Source organism: Plectropomus leopardus, chromosome 18 (assembly GCF_008729295.1).
Source record: "Plectropomus leopardus isolate mb chromosome 18, YSFRI_Pleo_2.0, whole genome shotgun sequence".
NCBI classification, from domain to species: domain Eukaryota; kingdom Metazoa; phylum Chordata; class Actinopteri; order Perciformes; family Serranidae; genus Plectropomus; species Plectropomus leopardus.
The window spans coordinates 13752617-13778189 of NC_056480.1; the positions used below are offsets into that span (position 1 = coordinate 13752617).

A 25573-nucleotide genomic window follows, 5' to 3' on the forward strand; every position below is an offset into this window, starting at 1 on the left:
ATTGATGGATGACAGGAGCTGCAGCAGAGTGGGTGAATGCAAACCTTTACACTCAGCTCAATAACAGTTAAATTTCGCTTTCACTGCGCCTCGCGTTCCGAATAACAGAACAGTTGATATATTCAGGTAGCGCTCCTTTGAACATTCCAGCTCCAAAAATATAAAATCAGTAAATGGCGACCACCACAAATAAATTATGTGTGGGAAACTTTGCTATATACAGCCAATACATTTTGGAAAATTATATGTTATTTGTTATGACATAATGTGTTTGCGTGTTTATGACATCAGAAGGTCTCTTTTAATTGAGAGAGTTTTAGGTCATGTGTTTCAGAGTGAGCCTGTTACTTTGAGTGAGCGTCGTATTATTGGTCTTTTGTACAGTCTGTGAGTATGTTTTATCTTTAAAAGGTTCACATAATCAATGCCGTATTATAGCTGGGCCACTATGGTACAGGTCTTGAAAAAGCTTACAATAGCCAGTTAGGATTTTAATGACTGCTTGCGGGTCAAAGCTGACCTTTAGCTGCAGTTAAACTGCAGTTTGTGTTTATTAGCCTTTTACTGCCTTGCCTCGCCTACTGTTTCCATTTGTCTGTACATCTTCAATTATCTCTGCACCACAAGTCCGGGATTATCTTTGTTTATACCTCCCTCTTTCAGTTAGCTTTTCAACATTTTTTTCTCTCATGTGCTCCTTGCAGCGGATGATGGGTGTGGTGGGACACTGCGAGGCCAGAGTGGGGTGATCACCACCCCCAATTACCCAGCTGAGTACAACAACAACGCTGACTGCACCTGGACCGTGCTGGCAGAGCCAGGAGACACCATTGCCCTGGTTTTCTCTGACTTTCAGCTGGAGGACGACTATGACCTACTGGAGGTCAGCGGCACAGAGGGCTCTTCACAGTGGTGAGTAGTCAGCCTCCAGCAATTTGTCTGGAGAGTAAGCTGAGCAAGGGACAGAAAGGGAAGAGGAGTCCACTGGTGCACCACCTGCCCACAGGCACTTTAGTAGATGAAGGAATGAGCTGGTTGAAGTATGGTTGGAAGTGGCTGGGTGTTGTGCTGGTCCAGTGGAACTAAGCCAGCTTAGAGTGACTGTGTCTGGACCATAGCGGCCTGAGATATCTCTGGAGAAAAGCAGAGGAGCAGGAATCAATACAGACATCAGGGTAGTCAAATATCAAATGCTGTGGGTGGGATCTTTGAAATAAAATAATAAATACAGAGATAAAGCATTTATGCGATATGCAGTTCACAGCTTTTTTTCCCCCCCATCTGGGTGTATCATGTAGTCTGTGGTTTTAAAGTGTAATTTGAACACTCAATCTTGGTCACACAGCCTCACTCATTCTCTCAATTACTCAGTCTCACACAAACACACATGCTCAGCTCTAATGATGAAGAGGTAGGATATCCTGGTGTCACTGTGGGTCTCTCACCATCTGTGGCAGCTCCTCCTCTCTCTGACAACTCTCTCAGCTCACGAAGTAATTAGTGAGCTCGATTACCACCACCAGCCGTATAGTGTTGTTTCACCCACACTTAACACACACACAAGCGCGCGCACGCATGCACACACAGAGCCATGCCCATATGGGCAGAAACGGACATGTGCACATATGTATTCACACTTTCATATATGTGTGCTGGCACTTGGAGAACTTGTACAAACAGATGTACTTTTTCACACTCTCTCTGCCACTTTGTTCCTCTCTCGCTCACAAGCCTGATGTTAGCGTGAAAAGTATACATAGATTGAAAACAGGTGGATGGATGCACCTAATATACACCAGGCAAAATCAACTGCACTTTCTTTGTTTTGGAATATATATAAAAATGCAGGTTTAGTTCCAGGATCATGTAGGAGACAGGCGGTTCGGATAAACAAGAGAAGACAGAGGAGACTTTGAAGTTACAGCCACAGGCAGCTGGCAGGAAGGGACACAGAGTAACATCGGCTGAGCTATTAAACACTTGAAACAAACTGACGCGCGCAGAGAAAGATGGAGTGATAGAGAACTGTTGATAGAGGAAAAGGGTTCAGAAAGAATATATGAGAAGTCATCTTAGAGTGAGATGGCCCCAGGAAACTTGTGTCACTTTCACTCATTCACTCAGTAGTTAAGCAAAAACGCATCCTGAGAAGAACTTGATAGACTCTGAGCGGTCTTAAAACTGAGAATTGTGCCTTGTAGCTTGATATTCAAGTCTCTTTGAATCTCTGGATGGCCAACTGAGAGTTGATTGCTTCCCAGACTACCACAGACGGCAGCCTGACTATGCGTCCATTGCAGATTTTACGTTGTCATCAGCTTCATGTCCCGGACTTTGATATAGTCTCTGTTGTCCCGTTGGGCTCCCAAATTTCTACAGTCTGTCATCTTTGTGGCGATTGTTGCCAAGGGCGTCATGGTGGTGCCCCTGCAGCATGGCTACACTGTCTTAAAGAGCAAAGGAAAACAGTGGGAAGAAAGTGTCTTGAAAAGAGAGAGAGGGGCTATTGGCAAGCGATGCAGAGTGCAAGTCACAGTTGATCGTGCACATTGCAAGGAAAAGGCAGCACAGGGGACAGGGGACACGATGCAGGCATGCTGGCTTGCCTCTATTGTTTCATTTTTCTTTCTAGTCATGCTAGCTTGGGTTTTATGCACAAAGTGTTGACTTCAAAAGTGTTGGCGGTTTCCTTCCAAAACCTAAAAACTCCCCAGCCTATTTTCAACATTACAACTTTATCTCTGAGGTGTCTGAGTGGTGTGGTATCTATAATTTTGGAGTTTAAAGGGAGGAGTAAGGACAGACAAAGGGGGTGACAGGGTCAAACAGTAGGAGCAAGCAGGCACCAGAGGAGAGAGGTGGAGAGGAGGGCAGGACCTTCGGAGTAGAGGATGGACATGGAAGTGAGACACTAGATAGATGGGTGGAGGGCTAACACCTTCCCAGCTGGTGGCCAATTAGAGAGGTTAGGTGGGATGCTATGATGGTGCTGACCTAAAGCACACATCATCTCAGTGAAGGGCTCAGTGGGCCCTCTCTCTCTCTCTATCACACACACACACACACACACACACACACACACACACACACACACACACACACCATATAATTGGCTGTGACTTATCCATTCTGGTTTGCACAGGGATAAGTTATAGTTAAATTTAAAATACTGTTCTTTTATTTCAGGTTGAGTATTATAACCAGAGGTGGGGGGAATAATGCGATATTTTGTATGGCAATATTGTATCAATGCACAGACACCAAGTAGTGATTTTTTATTATAGATATTATTAATATTGCATATACAAAAACTTTTGGTAGCATAAAAGAATAATAAAATCAATTTGGTTTTTTTCAGTCCACTAGATACATTTTATCTGCAATAAAAATGATTAAAGTGGGATGAAAATACTGAAAAGGAAAAAACAAATTTAAATGTAGTTTTTGCTTTATTTGCAGTTGAAAAAAGGTAATAAATCACAATATATCAGAATATATGTTTTTGCAATACTCAACATATTGCAAAACATTTGAAATTACAATAATATTGTCGTGACCTATTGTGATAGTATCATAGCTGGGTCCTCTGAGCATTGTCTCATTAAGCTTATTGTACAAGGACATATGCATTATATATAGTCAGAAAAGAATTGGATTTTTTTCTCTTCTCATCTAAAACCATGTATTTGCTGCTTTCATGGGTCGTATGTCTTCTCCGAAGTTAGCAGGCACAATGTCATACATCCTTGTGGCCTTACCAAATGGCAAGAATGAAGGTGTTATTGTGCTTTTATATTTTCACAGTTATAGACTGTGTAAATTGTTGGCATCCCACTATCCCATTGGCTACCTAATTCAAACTGTGGGGTGATCTGGGAGCACTATTGATTGATACCTGACTGACAGGTTGAGTGTTCCAATAGAAGAAGAGAGGCCAGGGATCAGGGTCAAAACTATGTGGCACTGATCGATCCACAAGAACTCAAATGAAAGTGGGTCAAGTTTACCCCCCCCCCCCCTCCTGTTGTGCGTCTTTTTGTGTGTTTCGAGATGAACAGAATGAACCAGAGTAAACAACATCAATCACAATCAACAACATCACCCCTTTGCATATGTGAATCTGATCTTGCATGCTTACATTCTTTTCTGCCGCACCATCCGCTGCTTGATTGGCAGCCCTTGCAGAGTTAGCATTCTGAAGAGGCACCAGGAGAACCCAGCCTTGAAAACTGACTTCAGGAGCTGAGATGTGCATGCGGATTGAATGTGGCAGTGGGGAAGAGCTGGTAAAAATGGCAACTGAATTCCTCTGCATTACCCCGGCAGGACTTCTCCCGTGTTGCTTGCCCAGGGGAACACATTACTCTGCCATTACACTGTTTGCATCCACATTGATTTTCTTCCCCATCACCATCCACTTTGAGGCAATGTAAATAACGCCTGACGCTCGCCAATTGCCAAATGCTCATTCGCCTGCTTGCTACTAAGTGGAACTCACAACTATTTGACTTGTAATTTTCTTTGGCGCTGAATTGTTTTGCAAAGAACCATAATGCATTTTCATCTTCCAATAGTGCTCCCTCGAGATGTTGAGAGCAGCTCTCGCAACACCTTGGATACTGTAAATAGAGAGTATAAAGCCCCCGAATCTGGAGTTGAAAGCATTCTGAATATTGCCATTACTCCCTTGGTTCTACAAAAAAAAAAAAAAAAAATCATCCTGTTGAAAAAATTGTCGCATTACAGTTCACTGATTGCACCATTTTACAGAAAATGTTCCCAAACAAAACTTGTCTTTATTTTCCGTTCTGGTAACTTTTGCAAACTATATTTCCCATGAGAGTAGTCTTTTCCTCTCCTTTTTCCATGCAACCCTTTGCTGACACAAAGCTGCCTGTGTAAATGCAACTTATTTCTTCCTGTAAGAAGATCTGAGAGCCATATGAGTTTTGATCCCTCTAGGTAGCCTCCTATCCTTTCTCCTCTCCCTTTTAACCCCACACCCTATGGACCTGAGACACTAACATTTAGCAAGCATATGGATTACCCTGCAGTGGTGATATGTGTCAGCTTGTCTCAACCCGTGGAGGGAGCACGTCTGTGTTTGTGTGAGTGAGACAGAAAGAGATAAAGAGTTGTTGGAGGAGAGTACAGAACACTGGATATATATTGATTGGCTGTTAGGTTGACTCACCTGAGAGTGAGTGAATGGTCTTCGGAACGGCTTTTTAAGTCCAGGGGCTGTTTTCTCCAGTTTCCGATGGGAGTTGCAGCAATATGAGTGTTTCATTTTTGTGGAGATAAATGCCTCAACTTTTGTTTTTGTGTTTTCAAAGGGATTGGTAAAGTTTTTTCATGTTGGGGCTCAGGAGATTTAGGTTTGGGTTTACTGCAGTTGAGATTCAGGTCCAATTTACCGTAGGTGATCCTTTAACAGATTTGTGTGCATCAGTCACTACATTTACATGCACAAAATATTTCATTTTTTGCCCTTATTTTGAAAAGATAGTATTCCTGCAAAGCTTTTTCCATTGATAATGAAAATTAATACTTCACTAATATTCCTGTTTATATGCAGCCGTCTATACTTACACTATACGAACTTCCGTTCCTGAAAAGGTCAGTGTTGTGATGTGTGCACATATCCAAAAACCTGCTGATATCCAAGTCTGGCATAATGTTTAAAAATATGTGTTTCGTCTCCTGACCAGAAATGTCCTTTTCAGCATGTATCTTCAGCCTTGCAAACCCTTGGGAATTGGTTTGTGTACCATGATGATGCACAGGCCTGACCATTAAAGGCAAGAGGCCCTGTGTTGTATTTGTGCAGTGAAAACCACAGTTAAGACACATATTCCTAATGTGCCATATACATGTCCAATTAATGATATTAAAACCTGACTAATTATGGCATATCTTAATGTCTTAACCCAAAAACTGGTACATTCAGAATAAGGACTAACTCAGAATTTGCTGTTTGCAAGACCTGTATGAAATTCATAATGTTATCATAATCAGAAAAATAGGGGAATATCCGTGTGCACATATGTATGCATATACCGATTAAAGTGTGTATATTTACACTTGTATGTGAATGTGTTTGTGTGCATGCAAATACCATTTATTTCATGGGTAACAAGCTTGTACTCTGGACTCCTTCATGGACTCCACAGTGGCATTCATCATGTCAAGCAAAAGGCCTACAGATTTACCCCCTTTTAAGTATTTCCTGTAATAAAACAGTCACAGCAAGAGTGTGTACAGAAGTGAGTAATTGTGCAACATGTCCTCTGACCATTGTTTGCCTGGCAGCACAAGAATATGCAGTTGCCCACCTGTAATCCCCAAAGTCCCCTGCTTGAAAACATAATTTATTGTACGTTTGGGCGCTAAGGCAGTTATTTTCAGCAAGGGAATACAGAGTATTGGCAGCATATGCAGGGGCACTTTGCATAGCTGTGTTTTTAAATGGATATGGTGTGATTGTTGAGTGGGCGTATATTTTCTGTGTGGATGTTGAATACATTTTTTTCCCCCTATTTCTTATGCTGTGGCTTGTTTCTCTCAACACGGACTGATGGAGTAAAGGAAGTGTTTCACTTTGGAGCTTTACCGGTAATTCACCACAACATCACTAGTCTAGTCACGTCTCGGAGGGTCTGACTCTGGCGTTTTCTCTCCCTCTCACTGTCTCTCTTTATCTTTCTCAGTCAGCCTCTCTCTCTCCTCGCTATGTGGGTGTCATAAAGCATTTGAGTGGATAGTTTGGTCTGATTGTCTAATGAAAGTCTATAGTCTTTCATTATACATCCTATAGTCATTTACTGTAAGTAGTGCTCTAGTCGTAAAAAAACACACACAAATCATCCCAAAGCAAAAGTAAACTATGGATAATGAATAGCGTGCTTTGCTTTCAGTGAAGTTTTCCAGATTTTAGACTTTGAGTTGCAGCCCAAGGTATTTGTCAAGTGCATGACAGAAGATTTTCTTTTGATTTGTGCATTCACAAACACCGGTTACTGTTGACTCATGTATTCCCCTAACTTTGCATGTCTGTTGCAATGGGGATGATGTGCATATCTAAAAGCCCACAACTATACTTCTCTGAACTTTACAATGGAGAAAGCTCATGCGGAGATAAACATTGGTTGAGATGGAAATGTCTCGCGGCTGATGCGAGGGATGGTAATGAAGCCCTGACGCACGTCAAGGATCATCACATCAAAGACAACAACAAAAAAAGAGCCCCCAGATCGCGTTATGAGCGGGTTATATTTACCAGTCGCATCTATCACATCCTCTTATCATACTGGATCTAGATACCTGTCTGTCTCTCTCTGTCCTACCTGTTCTTTATTTCACTGCCTACTTCCACAGACTCTCCAGACTCATCTAACACTTTATATTGTCCTGTTCTTCACTCTGAAGATGGCTGTCAGACATGTAGTTGTTCTTGCTTTGGTTCTTGCTTTGGTTCTTAAAAGCTTAATCATGCAAAAACCATAATTCTAACTATGGGAGTTGGATGTAGTGTAAATGTGATAAGTGCTTTTACAACATTAAAGGGGTTTTGACACCTTTTGCTTTTCCTTCAATCTAAGAGAACATGCTGTACTTGTACAAATATTTATGACAGCTAAACCTACAGCAACTATTATTTTTCAGAATTTTTGTGTTCCAAAGACAGTAAAGCTCCTCACACTATTGTAGATCTCCTCCCGTGTCCACCAAAAGGGAAATCAATAATTCATCATGTCTAATTTGTAAATTTAGCATAGCATTATCAGTTTGTTGGGTTTTCTGCTGAACAGCTATAATGTATGTTCATACTGTATGTATTTTGAATAGATTGATAGATAGACTTTATTGTACACCTCAGTGGAAGTGTGTCTTTGGCTTCACTTAAACACAGCAAAGGTAGATACAAACACATAATACATGACACTATTAAAAACGCACAGATGTACAATGTACACAGTACAATAGTGCAAACAGACAGGTAGGAACAATAATACTAATCCTGGGTTAGCCTGTGTAAAGCATTGGTGTCAGGATTCACCTGAATATTAGATGTCTTTAAAACTTGGTCTACCAACTGTAATTTTTTTCTTTCCCCGATACTTAATACAAATTGAATTTCAAAAAGTCAGCTCTGCTGTCTTCTTGGATGTCTTTTTTTCTCTATTCTTCACCTCCTTTTTTCTGCAGTGTCAGCTTTTTACATCTAAACCAGTTTGGCTTATCGGCCTGTGCTCGACCATAGGATCAATAGCTGTCTTTGCCAGTCACTCCACCGCAGCCCTTAAAGTCTGTTTGTCTGAGTCAGGATTTATTAACAGCAGCACTTGGTTGAGGACTCAATCTGCAACGTGCCATCGATCAAAACTGCAGTTATGATGAACTTTGCGCCACCCGCCTAGAAATGCTCCAGCGGAACATTATCTCAAACACCTGGTGCCTTGCTGCAGATTGGCTCACCCCAGCACTCCACACTTTGTTACTCCCGCTGTCAAATTGCTCAGGCTAAGAGCTGGAGAAGGGATTTGGAGTGCAGGAAGCAAGGTTAGTGAAAATGGGCCAAAGCAGACCCATGTATTCTATCAACCCTTCAGGCCTCCATGTGTGTTCTCAGTTATATTGTCAAAATGAAACTGCAGCAAGCACAGAAAGGGAAGGCAATCTATTCTTCATTATTACAAATCATTAATTGATCATTGATCATCTGTGTTATGTTAAAAAACAGCAGGTGCAGCAATTTACTAGGCAGTATTTAGTCAAACCTATAAACCAGCTCCCCCGAGGCAAGCAGCTTGGAGAGCAATGTGTCTGTGTAAGCATGTCTAGCCATGTGTTACCTCACTCCCATCCCAGTGAGACCGGAGAACACGTAGAGGTTAGAGGTAATGGCCCAGATCAATGTGCCCTGACTGGGTGTCTCTTTAGTTGTGTTTACTAAGTACTGCACCATTGGGATCCAATCTGTCGCTTTTAACAGTCCCACAGATGCACTAATGGCTTATGATTGTACACTGAGACATATTTAAGTTTTGCACATTGGCGCCCTGGGCGTGCAAATTGATTTTTTTTTTAATTTTAAGAAACATTATTTTATTTGTGCAAGAAAGACTTTCATCAGTGTCCTCATGGGAGAATTTGGATACTGAGTGTCCATATTGCAGTAGCTACTGTACTGTAATACATTTATGACATTTAGAAAATATATTTGTGAGTAATCCTCATATCCAATTTTTTTCTCTTGATCTACAATCGCCAAAATGCTTAATCCTGCTCTTTCGGACACTGGAGCGGAGGGTATGTTTATCTTCTTTACTTGTCTGTCTTACTACGGTACGTCTACTATTTGATTAATTATATTAAGAAAGGAGCTGCAGAACTGTTGATACAGTGAGAACAAGGATCAGTGTAGTCAAAACTACAATCAATCCCTTGTTCGTTGTCTTTCATCATCTGTCGCTTTAGTGAAAACAGTTGTTATAAACTGATGTTTGTTCGGCAGCTTTCTCTGATGCTTCATCCTACAGCTCGCTTTGATCCCTTAATTCAGATCCTGGGTCAAGTACTGCTAATCTAAAGAAGGATGGCTTGCTTCAGAGGCTTTTTATTATGGTGTGATCAAAAGAGAATGGAAGCTGTATGGAAATTGATTTTCTAGTGCCTTGCTTGGTCAACAGCACTGTTTTCTGCCAGATTTCTATACCTTTAACCTTGGCCTCCCCCAATCTTTCTTTGAGAATGTGATTGGGGTGACACAGTAAGCTTCACAGGACTGTGAAGGATGTCACACTAGTCAATTAATCAATCACAGTAATTAGCCAAGATGGAGCAAAAGGAAGGGGGGAAAGGGAGAGCTGAGAGGAGAGGCTTAGGAGGAAAGCATCATATGAAATTAATTGGCCAAAAGCACAGTGCTCTTAGTGGTTTGTTGTAGAGGACACTGGCTACGGCAGTTAGATTGTAAACGCAGGGCGGTGAGGACGAGTACACGCAGCCCTTTAATGCCAAGTCATTGCATTGCATCTGACTGTGTAATGCTGTTTGTGTGTGTGTGTGTGTGTGTGTGTGTGTGTGTGTGTGTGTGTGGGCGGGCGCTGGCGCACACATGCATGTTTGAGTATGTGCACACTTTACAAGATCCCACTGCAAGGCAAGAAGTCCAACAGGTCCTTGAAAGTAGTCCAGTGTTCGGGCCTCGTCCACACTAATACGTTTAAGTTTGAAAAACCGCATTTTAAAAGGGTAACAGTCTCCATACACATAAGTCTTTAAGCACTGTTTCAGAAATAATCTCAGTCCGAATAAACACACCTTAAAATGCCTGTCACATGATCAATTGGGTACACTGGGCATGTGTGAACCAGTTTAAACAGCAAGCAGATTGTCCATTCTGAGGTTGGTTGATTAGTTACACAACACAACACAACAGTAGTAGATATTTTATTGAAATGTGTGTCATTGCTCTATATTCAGTGGTGAAATGATAAAGACAAAATAGATAGACCAACTCCAAACAAAATGACTTTAAAGGTGGATCTGTGTTTGAAGGGTGGCCACCCTGCAGTAACAGCAGAACATCTTGTTCCTGAGTTCCCCTGAGTGGACGGAGATGTCACTGTCTGATCTAGGTCACTGCTCAACCACAACACATCCCTATTCTCCATCTCTAACCTCCCTTTTTCATAAAACAACTTGCAAATATGAGAACAAAGGCCACAAACACGCGTGCACCACACACAGTACGTAGCCTCCTGTGAAAAACTAGTCCTCTTGACAAGTAATTTACTGTGACAACATCAGCCAAAGGTGTCAGATAATTCCCCCTTCTTTCCAGTGCAAATCAGCCTGCTTTTTTTGAATCAAGCCCCGTTGTGCTGATGCTAGTGGAGTGATGTGCTTTGTAGAGAATGGCACTTATTTCTTTTGTACTGTATCCCTAACACAGGTGAAACTGCTTTGGAAACCAGTAGAATCCACCTGAACCCACTGGCTGAAGAAAAAACTTTTCTGATTTTTAAAATTAGAAACCTAGAGATTCAAGCAGCAGTGCAGTCAGGTATCAACCCTTTTTTTTTTTTATTATGGCTGACTCATTCCAGACTCCTGGGATCATATAGACAATTGAAGCAGCAGACATACAGACTGAGTCATCCTCATGTTTGATGACACATCACAGTGGGGTTCTTCCTCTACACGATTCGGAAATCACGATTATTTACAAAATATCCTTGTATTTTAGGGTAGGAAAGCTCACATTTGTGGCTAGTAATGAATGAGGAAACAAGGGAACAAGCAAGGTGAAATAAAGCAAGGACGTGCTCGCTGGTTCGAAGTGTAATATATCTTAATCTTCTTTGGGCCAGGATACGTGTGCATGTGTGTGTTTGTACAGTCAGTATGTATTCGCTACTCATCTGGTGCTACTGTGAATGTGTTTATGTGTGTGCAGAGTGGCGGTGATATACCCCTCTTCTTCCCATTCATCAGACAGAGGCTGTCTTTTTTTTCATATGAGGTGACACCAGGCCAACCTGAATATATTTACAGAGGAACCTTTATGAACTCTGGTGAACGTGCCTTGACCGGCAATTACTTGCAGCACAGCAGCGTGCCTCCATAAAACCTCTTCTCAACTGCATCAATAAACGTGGTGAGGCAAAGGGTGACAGGCAATGCTGGCCCTCACCGTAAAAAGCCTCAGCTACACTGTCAAACAAATAGAAGGACAGTTGGTGTCTTGATTTAAAACTTTTTTTTGGCTAGTTTGGACGGTGGCAAAAAATGTTGATATTGGTGTATATATTGTGGAGCCCCACAAGTCCTGACAGATTATCTTTTTTGTGCAGACTATATATATATTTGACTGTATATGTGTGTGGATATATTTGTGTGTGTGTGTGTGTAGTTGCCAGTTTACAAATCTTACGTGGATTTAAATTATAATAAGAAATGTCAATTCATGAAAAAATAAAAGAATAAACAAAGAGATCAATAAAGAAACAAATAAATCTTAACTTTGGTCAGCAGCAGTCAGTTTAAACAGTGTTAACAAAAGAAATGGATAAAAGGCTGTAGTCAGTTTTTTTTTTTTAAGTTTTAAAGAGACAGTATGCAGTTGCCATTTCTCAGTCAAGACAATGAGGAAAGATGGACTTTGATTAAATCATGAATTGGGATCATTCATTCCCTACATGACTCAGGCAGAAACCATGTTCATAGACAAGTTAATGTATTAAAGTTCCATTCATGTTACTTTTAGTCATGTCATTTGATAACACTCAAATGAAATTGACACACAATAATGATAAGTGGCAACTGGCGTTTAAGTTGCATTACTACCGCCTCAGTGGGCGTATGGGTGGTTTAGCTATATTGAATATTTATTTTATTTCTGTTGAGTAAAGTTAGATCAAGATATTTCTCGTTACTGTTTTATTGCCCAGCCCTACGTATATATACAGTTTTTACATTTTCCATGAAAAACTTCCACAAACTATAATAACCTGCACTAACCATAAAATGAAACAACTTATTACATTATAGGTTAAAAAAAGTCATTGCATTATGTATTATAGGAAGGGTATTAAATTATGGTTTTTATTGCATTTTTTATTACATTATTAGCAGTTCTTATGTGATGAGTTGTTGGCGTAGAGGCTGAGTCAGATTTTTCCTGTTTTTTCTTTTTGAATAACCGATTACACTCAATGCAGACAAGGCTGTTGCCTCATCAGGGGTTAAGTCAGAGCTAAAGTGATATAGTGGTTATATGATCCATTAGACCCCCTCTGTAAGTGGGTTTTTGCTTGGTAGAGATTTTTGTAGAGTGCCAGAGAGGTGTCAGCATCATATTGATCCCACAGCACTGCAATCTTTCTTAATCCTACTTTCCCCATGGACAGAATGAGACAGAAGCAAAGACAGAGAGACAGGCAAAAAAAAAAGTTTTATCTTGACAAAGCTCTAACATAATGCGTAGGTAATGACAGGACTTTGCAGGTGCACCAAGTGCACTTTTAACAAATTGTTGGTTTATTGCTAGTGAAGTGATCTAAAAGGCTAAGATTTTTCTACAGTTGATCTTATAAAGTTGGTGACATTTAAATTCTGAAATGAATGAGGACACATTTACACATGTACACGAGACCTGCAGTTCATTCTCCTGTAACTTGTAGCACAGGTTATCAGTCTCATCCATGTGAACCTCATATACTCCTAACATTGCACCCTTTCTTTTCGACACTGAGGCCGCCTTTTTTTTTTTTTTAATTAGATGGTCTGATTAGAGAACATTGACAAGAAGAATGGGCGGGGGGTGAGGAGAAAAAATAATTAAAATAGGGATTAGTCTGGTCTGGGGCTCATGCAGACAGAATTAACGGCTAGCGCTGCCTGTTTCTATCACTTGCAGATCAGTGCTGCTAATATCACGGTGTTATTAGCTTCACTATCCTCCCCAACTGTGTGATAACGGAGGATTACGGAAGGTGCTGTGGCCAGTGAACCAGAGAAAAACAGTGTGATTTGTCTTAGCATGGCTAATTAGTGCGCTTGTTTGCATGGATGATATGGATCAGGGATGAAGCTGATCCATTGACAGGAGGCCAGCTTTGGAGGCTATATTGTTGCTCAGCACAAAAATACATGTATAAACATGCAAAGTTGTTTGTGTTCTGTGCACATGCATAAATAAACAAAAACAGTCATTAAATTATATTGGATTTTTGGAGCCAGAAGTGACCTGAGGTGATCATATTTGAACCAGCGGTTGGATCTCAAATGTCCTATTTTTTTAAGTTGCGTTAGTGTGCCCCATTTTTTTTTTATCATACTGTGTCCTCTCTCTCTAAATTGGGATATTTTCATCGGTCGGGGGAAGCAGCAGAAGCAGACTTTTTTCGTGAGATTATTTTTTCTCAGTAGCAATTTGTTGTATTTGAGTAGCCGGGTGGATAATTGATCTGTTGATCTGGTGAAATCTGATCAGGTCAGTGGATCAGAGGTGAGTGAATGCAAACTTTTAGACCCAGTGTATGAATAGTAAAGTTTCACTTTAACTGTGCCTGGCATTCTGCTGCTCCTTCTGTGCCCAGAGTATGCTCTGTGCTCTGAGAGTGTGGTGATTAACCAAACTGTCTACATGTTCAGATGGCGCTCCTAATGTATGGTCCAGCTCCAGATTAGCGTTTTCTGATCGTTGTTGGCTGCCACAAATAAATGAGTGTGTGGTAAACCCTTGTGTTTTTTGTTTTGCAAATATGTTCATTTCTGCTGTAAAGTTGGGCATTTTAACATGGAAGGTCTATGGGAATTGATTCATTTTGGAGCCAGCCTTCAGGGACCATTTCAGGAACTGCAATTTTTTGCACTTGATCTTACCTTCACTTTTCAGCTCTGTGGGTTGTCACTGGAGTAGGGGAAGCAGAGTAGCCATACCTGCAGGCTGGGTCAGGCACCCAGATAATGGCCTCCTCTCTGTGTTGAGTCTGGGATGAAGGGAGCAGATACACCAGGCCAACACTGAGATGCTTAGGAAGAGCTTTACCCTCAGGCTACTAGGATTCTAAATGAGGACCCTATTAGACTGCCCCACCCAATCATGCACACTTATTCATTATTACACTCTTTTTTAATGCACAAATTGAAGGAACTGACAGGATACCATTTCACTAGATTTGTATTTGCATGTAATAAATAAATAAATTGATTGATTGATTGATTGATTGATTGATTGAAAACTTGCCCTGTAGGGAGCTTTACCTTCTCTTCATGTCCACAGTGTTCTGTCAAGCTAATTACTGTTACCTTGCCAGGCCCTGGGTCCGCACTGCATAATGAAGTGCTTTGTATGATTTATCTGTTTGTATGTTTACAGGTTGGTAGCATGCATAGTATGTTCGACTTGGAGTTTTTCAGTGTTGTTTTCTAGAAATTACTGGAGATGTTATGCACATGCATGAGAGTCAAGGAAATAAAAATTAAACTGACCAGCAAGATTCTACACTAATATATCACTTAAATTCTGTGCAGCTGTTTTTAACTTTATTTTTTTCCATTTCTTCTTGTTAATATTGGATCTACAGCATTCAATATGAGCTTATTAATGAAAAGATTCACCATAAACAAATCTTGATGATTAAAATCCCTTATTAGCTGCAGCAGCTACACAATGTATTGCAGAGAGGACAAGGACATCTCTATGGAATATTATTGACTGATTTTTGTTGTTTAAAAAAGTACTGTTGTGCAATTACTAGGTCAGCATAAAGTAGTGTTGGTGGTCTTTGAAGAAACTTTGTTTCCTTTATGTGGTTATGAATTCTCTTTGCAGTGCAAGTTAAATGAGGTCTTAACTTAAATGTGCCTTTTTTGATAAAGCAGAAAAAGTATTATTTTATTTGAAGACTATGTTTCTGGATAACCCCTGACTTGGAGAGCTCTGTTCTTTCTTTCTCTTTTTTACCCCTTTTTGTTTGAGTTGCCTTTGCTTACACACTTGATCCTGTTAGTAGAGCTTTAACTTTGAAGGGTATTTTTATGTTATGTATCAGAGGTGAAGAAAAGGCATTTTTACCCCTTTAATGTGCTATAAATAGTACCATCAGAGCAACGCAGATAAGTAGTGTTGCTGAGGGATTATTCTGCCTTTTCTTCTCTTGGTGTGGAAGCCACAGGGAGGGAAGGGGGAGGGGGAGGGGAGGGGAGGAGAGGGTTGGCTATAGGCTTCACCAAAGCTAATACATTTAGTTCCTCTTAGCATCCTTCCTTTTTTCATAAAGTCTGCTGACACAGGCTTTCTTTGGACTTTCCCTCCTCGAGTTCCCTTCGTTCCCAGTTCATTACAGCAAACGCTGTTCTCAAGTTGTTTTTTCATCTTTTCTCCATCCTTCACAACAATGCTTCCCCTGACAGCAAAGTCTTCCTCCAGGGCCCTTAATTGGCCTGCTGTAAGCCTCTCTATTGTATTTATCCTTTTATTAATACTTCTAAAAACTGTATAGATTATGACGTTGACTATACACACTGTCACACTGCTCTCTCAGGTTTCTTGGCTACAGCAAGTAGTTGACAAAGTTAACAACTCTTTTACCTGAGTCAAAGTATAGATAGTAATGTACTTTAGTACTTGTTTTAAAAATACTTACATAACACATTGTTATATATTGTCACAATACATTTACTGATCCTCAGTACTCTAAAGCAATCCCATGAATGCACTTGAATGCAATGCTTGTGGAACCTGTAGAATGAAAAGCTTGTTGAATATGTTGTGAAGACTTTTAATGCCCAAAGAAACACAAATTGATATGCTTTCTCAGGTTGGTGAATTCTTGTGGATGGTGATGAAGTTTGATGTACTTTTGCATTGTAGAAACAATACAACCTCTGCAGACATGAGAATAAAAAGAAATGTAGTGGAGTCAAAACTAAAATATTTTCCTTTGAAATGTAGTGGAGTCAGTTTTCAACAAAAATAATATTCAAGTAAAGTGCAAACACTCAAAAACTGTACTTAAGTAAACTAACTTACTGTCCAACACTGGTTATAGTCTGTTTTGTGTATCATTTAAAATATACATTATGCGTATCCATAAATTTGTGATTTCATTTTTAAAATATTCTTCAAGTGACAAGCTTTAAACGCTGAATTACAATACATTTAAAGAGAATTAAACATGTATCTCTTGCAGTGTTTTCCTTTCACTCCATTCATTCTTCCCTCCTTTTGCTCCTGTGCCATGTTCTTGGTTCCAACCCTTGGCCTGGTTGGGGCTCAGGAAGCCCCCACAGCAGATTAGCTCAGGCTTTAGCTGTGGTCCTGACATCAAAGGTGCAAGAGGAGAGGAGGGAAACAGCAGAGGAGCAGGGACACAGGACTGCAAACACTGGCACCAATATGGAAGGGGTGAGAGGAGGACACAGAGCAAGGCTGAACAAGAGATGTGGAGGATGAAGGGCCACAGAAACAGGGGGGAGGTTGATTCGAAGAGGCTGTCAAACAGGACTAAAAAGAAGGGAGACTGGATATAGAGGGAGTGAATTAATGGGCACAGGTTGTTCCAATCAGACCAAGGTCAAATAGTGTTTGTGCAGCTACATTTCATTTCTTATTTTACCTTGTCTACTATAGGTCGAATAGATTTGTCTCATCTCACACAAATTTAGAACTGGGCAATTAAGAGAATGTAACTGAAAGTTGGATTAGTAAACTTTTGTTTTTATCAAATCCTTGTGCAGTCCCACAATGAGCCCTTAATATTGTGTGCTACAACGCATTCAAAGCGGAGTTTATCAATTATTAACATTTAACTATTTTCTTAGGTCTTGTGGGGGTATACACAGCTTTCTATGCCATAGAGAGTAAAGCTTTCAATAAAACCTCTGTATGATGTGTTTGTATGCATGCCATGCATGCCACCAAGCAGCAGTTGAAACCCTTCTGTAAAATGTTTGTCATATTTGCTTTTTTTTTAGATGTTTTTTATTTTTTCCAACAAAACTAAACATTTGAGGATGGAAACCAAGAATAGCCGATTCTGAATTAAACAAACTCCAGCCCCTGATTATAAGCCGATACTTTTATCAGATTTGAGGCAACTCTCTTTATTGACAGCTATCGAATGGCAGTCAAACAAAGGTTAAACTGGTTTTTAACCTCAGTACACACAGTGTGTTTTGTCTGTGAAACTTTATTTCAAGGGCATGCAAGAGGAAGATATCCAAAGTGAATGAGTCCAGCTTTCTCATGTGCAAAATATTGTCATCCTTTTTGACAATATGGCTTCTTAAATCTCTTCTTACTGAATCCCATCGCAAGCTGCCTATCCAAAGTAGCTAACTGGTCCACATTCATTTGATCCAGTTTCAGAGGTGGCCAAGACACAGTAAAATATTTGAAGTATAGGCATGATTACATTATTACATGATTACATGTTTTCTCTTCTCATATAGAAGAGGGGGGAAAAAAAACAACACACACACACACACACACACACACACACACACACACATACATATACATATATATATATATATATATATATAAAGCTGGATAGATGGATAAATATGAACATGACCACTTCCTGTGGCTATGTTAAGTTAAATTATCATAGCTTTTAGCTAATGATGAATCATCCAGGACCTAACTAATGGCGATGTGTCAGTCACTTGTGCATTTGGGATTTATGTTTGCATTTTCAAAGGGTTGACACTACGGGTGTCTGCTAGATCTTTAACAGATGGGTGTAACAAATGTAGAAAACAGCATCCAGGATGCAATTTGGATAATTGGTAATTAATTAGCTGAATCATTTCCCTTGTTATTTACAAAATGTGTTTGTGGTTGTCCCGACACTTGTCAAAAAGCACTGCCCTGTTAGTGTGTCACACACCCATACCAAAAGTGTACGACACACTTACAAAGCAGTGTCAAAAGGCACCTTTCACGTGCGCATGGAATGTGCTGGGTGGCGTCAGCTGAGAAAACGGCCTGACAGAAAAGGTTGTGGTGTTGTTATATGCAGGTGGACAGCCAGATGGCACCTTCCGTGTCCACCCAATGCAAGCACAGGCAGCGTAACTTGAGAAGGCAGCTTGATGGAACCTGTTGCATGTGCATAAAACATGGCTGGACAGCATCAAGTTGAAACACTGCCGGTACTGACGTAATATAAATAGCCCGAGGGCACCTATAGGTTGAGTGGGAGGGATGATGGATGGGTCCCAAAACCAACAGACTTTAATGTTGTAGTCTGGGGTTCACTTCCCTTCTGAATGTTATGTTTTTTAGTTTTTTTTACATCACCTTACCATGTGCCTGCTTCCCTTAATCCTAACTATCCATGCCAGCATGTGCGTTTGTTGTAGTTCCAGTGTTTGTTGCCGTGTGGTGTAGATGTTTAAACATAACCACGTGCAGTGTCATCCCATCATATGCATTTGTTGACATCATGGTGGCGGCATCCCGGAACGTAATTATCAGGCACAAAAGGATACCTAACTCATAATATGTAGACGCAGAAGTTATTTGACAAAGTGGCAACATACGATGACATGGAATGAGAATGTGTTGATTAGGTTAACCATAATAGTAGTAAACCAGGTCACTTGTTGATCTGTAGCACTTGGTGCTCATAGCTTTGACCTGTGTGTTTACCTGTTATCACGTTGAACCTGCACAGAAGCTATTTTAGGGATCAGACTGATAAAAAAGGAGGAAAATGATAATTGTTGCATTGTCTATCTGTGTGTCTGTGTGTGTTTGTGTGTGTGTTTCTTTTTGTTGTCACTGGATTTGGGTGGTGAATGATAGTCACTCATAGCATTCACCCTTCCCTGAGGCAGCCCTCCCTCTGCCAGCCAGGCGTGTGTTCACAGAAGTGCTGAATCTGAGGCTAATTATCAAGCACACGCTGCTGCTCAGGGAGCTCCGTGGCAGATCCCAAGACAGAGGATGTGTGAACATAAAGTCACACACACACATGCATGCACTCTTGCACACACCTACACAGAAATATATCTTAGTGGGAAGATATTTGGGTGCTCATGGGCAGGGCATTAAAGTCACACCATTTATTTAACTGTAGCTAATTGAGTCCAGTGGGATTGTTTGTTGTTATTGAGCTTTCTTTATGAGCAAAGAAAGGGTGGAGGAAGGAAGACAGAATTTAACTTGCATGCATCTTATGTAATGTTCAAGGCCTCAGTCTGTTTCCACTTTGACTCTTGATTTCAGTCCATAGGAAATATATACTTATACTAACACATCTATTTGACCCTCCCTATTACTAACAGGCGCTATGTTACACACAATTACTGATTCATTCTTGTTTTAGGTTTCAAACAAATTTCTATAAACAGTCTGACATGGGCAAATGAATGTATTGATTACATTTTTAAACAGAGACCACAAAATAAATTCCTGCTGTGAAAATACAGTATGTCAGTTGTGGTTAATGGTCTGCAGTGGGTATTAATTCTGGCATGTCATATCATTTAGAGGTGCAACATTAGTCATTGTGTACAGACTTGTGCTTTGCTCAGTGATGGAATACCTTTTGATTACCTTGGTTCAAACAGGCAGGCTGGCATTGAGATATTGTTTGTCTATACACGTTTACAGATCCCTGTTTGGCCTTTTTACTATATTAATACATTAACAAAGGAGACTTGAGAGCTGAACTGTAAAAGTACGGTGGAATAGCTGATTGCTGTTGCTGTGGCTTAAAATAATGTTTTTTCTATTCCCAATCTTCTTTTTCACTTTTCATTTTTAGTGCGGAGTGCTTATATCTTACTGTTAGACATCTTTGTTATTCTAAGACTATAATACGCATTTACGACTTCTGAAAACAATTATTTCTGCATGCAGAATCTCTGTTCTTTTCAGGCAATAACTCCTAGAATACCTGTAGGAAAAAGACCAGACTCAGTTTCCCAAAATTAGTATCTATGAGCTGCTGCATACGAAGTGAAAGCAAATTCTTAGACCCAGCTCAAACAAAGCTATAAAATTTTGACGTAGCGTTTCTACTTTAACCTGCGCAGTAGTTTGGAACTGGTTTAACATGCACAGACCAGTTGTATATGTTTTATTATCTTATGTGCTGCTACTTAAGCAACCAAATTACAATAATAAGCATTGCGACTTGAGTCAGTGGGATACACACGGGAGAAACAAGATGAGAGAAAACATTCAGAGAAATAAGAGTCATAGAAAATGAATTTCATTTTGTGTGTTGTGAAGGGAGAAAAGTAGACAGCGAAAACAGAGCCTTTAATCAAGAATGGACAGACTGACTCTTACATGTTCATTTTTTCCACAGGCAGTTCAAAACCAGTATGTTTCATTGTATGTTCCAAGACTGCAGCGATTATTACAAGCGGCAGTATGAAGAGCCACAATGAGACAGAGCACAGAGCAAACACATGAATCTGAAATGTAGGTACAAAAAATAAAACACTGAATCATAATTCAAGTTCTATGTTAGACAAATCACCGATTGAAAAATCCTGTAACACAATTTCAATTTAAGGGCCTATATATCCACTGTATCTTGCACCTTCAGTCTCAAATGAACTTCTCTTGGACATTTTGTTCATTGGACTCCAGTAATTGCCAGTATTCCAAGGAAGAGAAATGGGAATTGCACTTGGCAGAGGCAAATTGTTAACACTCTGGTCTTTTCTAATTATCCTCTGGTGACTTTGACCTATTTCACTACAGGGTAGCACAATCAGGAGAGGCTGCACCTCTGGGCCTTGTCCCTCTTACTCAGGATAGCAACATACAGTACTTTACCCCGTGTGACTGTGTTACCGCAGGCTCTCTGTCTGTCAGGGAAAGACTGATGCTGATTGACGGCAAACACAAGGTCTCTGTCACAGCTACTGTAATCACATTCTCCATGGAAAGACTGAGGCATACTCAGTCTTTCATGCCCTGATGGCCTAGAGGTATGAAACACATGAAAGATATGTTATTTACCATAATGTAGTCTCAATGTAGTGGAGCTCAAGTACATGCTTTACCATGTACAAGATGTTTCCGTGGATATCTAGTGCAGTGTTTCCATAACTGCCTCTACAATTTTAAATTTTAATGATTTTAAATTGATATTGGATATTTTGATTGACCAGCCTTCGGCAGACCTTGCTGCCTTCTCCAGCAGACGACATACTATTCCACGTCTTCACATAATGGTAAATAAAGAATTTTTTGAGCCATGTTGCCATGTTTAATAGCTCTAACAGCTACATTTCTTTAAATCAGAGGGTAAAAGAGCTTGAAGGTAGAATAACAATACATCTTCTTGACCTGATTTTGTCTTTGCAATCCTTCTGACTTTCCAGCTGTCAACAGTGACATGCTAACAGACAAGTGAAGGCCTTGTGGAGATCTGCTGATTCCTCTGCCACATGCCAGTGAAATCTACATGCTAATAAAGATATTCGATATGCAGTGCATAAAGTTCCCTCTGTATGACTCATACATTAAGAGCTGATAGATTTATTGCTGTAGAATAATTATCATTCTGCTATACATTACTGTTTAGTCTCTGATTCAAAAGAAGTGCATTTAGTTTTTTTTTTTCATTAGCTGAATTATTCACTGAATACTGATTTAGTTCCAGTCAAAGCCACTCCATCCACACATCCACCCCCACAACCTATTTGAGTCCTCTTAAGTGCTTCCTGCTTGGGGCTCTAATATTAATGAGAGAGGAATTAATGACAGCACCGCCATTGCGCTGCCATTAGGCTACTCCTGTCCCAATTAACTGATGTTACTGCTGCCATTCTCATAAAGGTGCCTTACCATTTTGAAGTTGAAATGAATATCAATTATTGTGCACTTTCAGTGGAGCTATTTTGAGAGAGGAAAATAAAAAGTTTGTTTGTACAGCAGATGAGTGCTGGCACGACTTAAGAGCTCTGCTGTAAAATGAAATAGTATGAGTGATTGGAATGGAAGTTGAATGATGTGCTGCGGTGCACAGCCAGCAGACAGCTGTCTGCAAACACCAGTGCAAATAACTACAGCTGTACCTGTACGTGCATGTAATTAACTTTGGATAGGTGGTGCATGTCTATACATACAGTATGTATGTAGGGCATTGTGCTTGTGCACATAAATCGATGAGTGTCAATGGATTTTGTGGCTCAAGATATAAGGATTAGAGTAAAGGACAGATTTAATACAGAAGTCTGGCGGGGCGGGGGCATCAGGAAAGGTCTGTTTTTATCTGTGTACATTCGATTACTAATGCAAGCTCGAATATCTATCCATAGCATCAAAGCTCAAGCAGACACAAATTACACCAATATCTGCTATATAAACAGTGGTTTAGCTGCCTAAGGCTTCTAGATTATGTTATGAGTGGTGAAAATGGAAAACACAGTTTAGACCAAGACATTGAGGGCTTTTTAGGCCAGACCAAGACCAAGAACAGACCACTGTGAGATAAGTCAAATTCAAGAGTTATTTTTATCAACCGTTTTTATTCCCATACTGTGCATATATGTATATGTATAAGTGCACCATAAGAAATATGTTGATGGTGGATTGTATGTGGGAATTTTCCTTTGTTTTCTCTGGGTAGACATACACAAACACTAAGGAGCTGTAATGAACTGAACCATCTCTATTCAACACTCCTTTTTGCACTAGTAATTTAGTGATATCCCTGCAGTTGTTGTCTTTGCCAGTCTTGAAATATAATCCTATTTTTTTTTTTTTTTTGTCCGAGACCAAGAGAAGAATGCGATCAAGTGTGAGACGAGACTTAAACCTTCAAAAGGACCAATCTCAAGGACCCCAACACTGTTTACACCAAACAGAAAATAAATTAGAATCCTTACTGTACCTAACTAGGAGCCCTGTATTATGACTTGTACCAGATGGTGAGCTGATTGTATCATTACACCCCTTGTTAGCAAGTTGTCTGATTTAGGAAGGTTGGATATGTTTTGTACACACCAAAACCCTCAGCCTTCCTGAAGAGGACATGTACTACATGTTTCTGTCAGGCAGAAGTTGGTAGGCAGCATCTTGATGCATTAGCACTCAAACACAAGTGTCGCTGAGGGCTGCAGAGGGTTGCTGTTGGTTGCTTAGAATAATGAAGCAGCTTCTGCCTATATTTGAACGGTTGCTGTTATTACACTCGTCCACGTTTTATTATTTCAACTCATAACCATTTTTTTTGATGTTACAGAAAAGAAAAACCCAACTCCATTCCCCCCAGTGTATTTCTCACTCCACTCATTTTTCTGCATCCCTTGTTCGGCCTGGCATGCTTGCTTCCAACTGGCAGACGTGCTACTGATTAATGTGTTCATAATCACCACGGAGACAGAGAAAGGTGATTAATACTAGTCATTTAACATGGAACCTCCACTGAGAGCGTTTGTCTGAGTGAGTGTGTTTGTGTGGCTTCCTGGCCCCAGTTTTTGTCTATCTGTGTGTGTGTGTGTGTGTGTGTGTGTGTGTGTGTGTGTGTGTTTGTGTGTGTGTTTTTGTGCGCGCAAACTGTACTGTACATGTCAAAGGAATGATTTATGTATTTCCGCTCTAACAACTGTAGGGTAATTGTTGTGAAATTAAGGCATGTTTTCACCTTTTTGAGTGTCTTTGTATCAGATGGATGGAGATGAAATTCAAGGTTGAACAGGCTGTGCTTGATTCACTGTCTTTTAAAATTTCCTCTTGGATTGACAGATATCTTCTCTGAATTGACAGGTCCTTTGGGACAGAACAAAATAGCACTTGTATGTTGTCAGCATCCTGAGCTCACTCTCTTTATGTCTTTATATTGGCCCACAGTATATTATTATGAAAGAATCTCCAGGGTTTTGCAGTCTAGTCAGTGGCCACCCAGCTTAATGACATGGGCTATTAAGGTTTCATTAATCCACACAGTGAGGGAATGAGGATGGGGATGATGTGTCTGCCCACATACTGCAACCACTGCAATGTCCTCCATGGACCCAGATTTTTATATATATCCTACAGAAGGATGTAACTTTGTCAGTGACAGCGAAAGAGCATTATGTTTTCCTCTGAGATCAGCTGAAAGTAGCAGCATGCAGCATCAATGTACATAGACACGTGTACAGTGCACACATGCACACAGACACATTATAATTATCATTCTCATCATCATCATCAGCAGCAGCAGGCATACCAAATCTGTGAAATATGCCTTATTAAAAGTCTGAAACAAGCCCAGGTTAAAGAAGCCAACAGGATGCCCTCAGTGTTTTCTCTCTTGCATTATGTAGCATTTCTTCTTTTACTTCTTAACAGTAGTTTTAAAGCAGAATCGATTAGAGTTGGGGACATCAAGAACTGTTTTTCAAATGACCCACTGTTGTTAAGCACATAAATGAATTAAGAAAGATCAATGGGGTATTTAGTTCTCCTTCTATTTATTGTTTATGAAACATCTGTTGATGCTTACAGCATTAGAAGAGCATTCTGATATCACCTATATATGTATTTTATCGTCAGGATATTTCTGTTTTCACCTTGCATAAACCCTTTATGTTTACCTCTTCAAAGCACCACCTCTAATGTGTGGTCAAGTGTTATGCGTTTATCTCTGAGTGGGTAATTTATCTTTGAAAAATGGAGTGACAGTGAAAGGTGAATCTAATGCTGACTTTGCACCAGTTTTTGCTTTAAATCACAGCAAGGCTGGAAAATTATACAGCTGTCCCCAGCTGAACTCCAGTTGCAGTCATTTTTTCCGAAGGCGAATTGTCATCATGAGACCTGTGAAGATGGATAATGTAAACAAGCGCATGACATGTCTAGCTGAGAGGCAGAAAGACCCATGGTCAAGGTTTTATGTGTTAATTCTAGGCGGGCAATTACTGTTAACTCAAACCAAGCTATATTTAACCAGTCCACAGCAGCAAAAACAACTGTAAAAGAGCCAGCCTTGACTCGGTCCATGCAGTAACCTTGTATAGTTAATGTATTATGCTGTTTTTGTTCCACATGTCTGTGCTCATAAACTAAAAGACATGAAAGTAAAGCGTAGTTGTACAACAT

At 40.1% G+C, this 25573-nt stretch overlaps 1 protein-coding gene across 1 annotated transcript in view; it reads left to right on the forward strand.

Moving 5' to 3' along the window:
• csmd2 (CUB and Sushi multiple domains 2) overlaps nucleotides 1-25573 on the forward strand; it is a 285801-nt gene that overhangs the window by 89323 nt on the left and 170905 nt on the right. The window contains exon 5 of the mRNA XM_042506230.1: nucleotides 705-912. Coding sequence (XP_042362164.1) covers nucleotides 705-912 — 208 coding nt within the window. The remainder of the gene's footprint in view (nucleotides 1-704; nucleotides 913-25573) is intronic.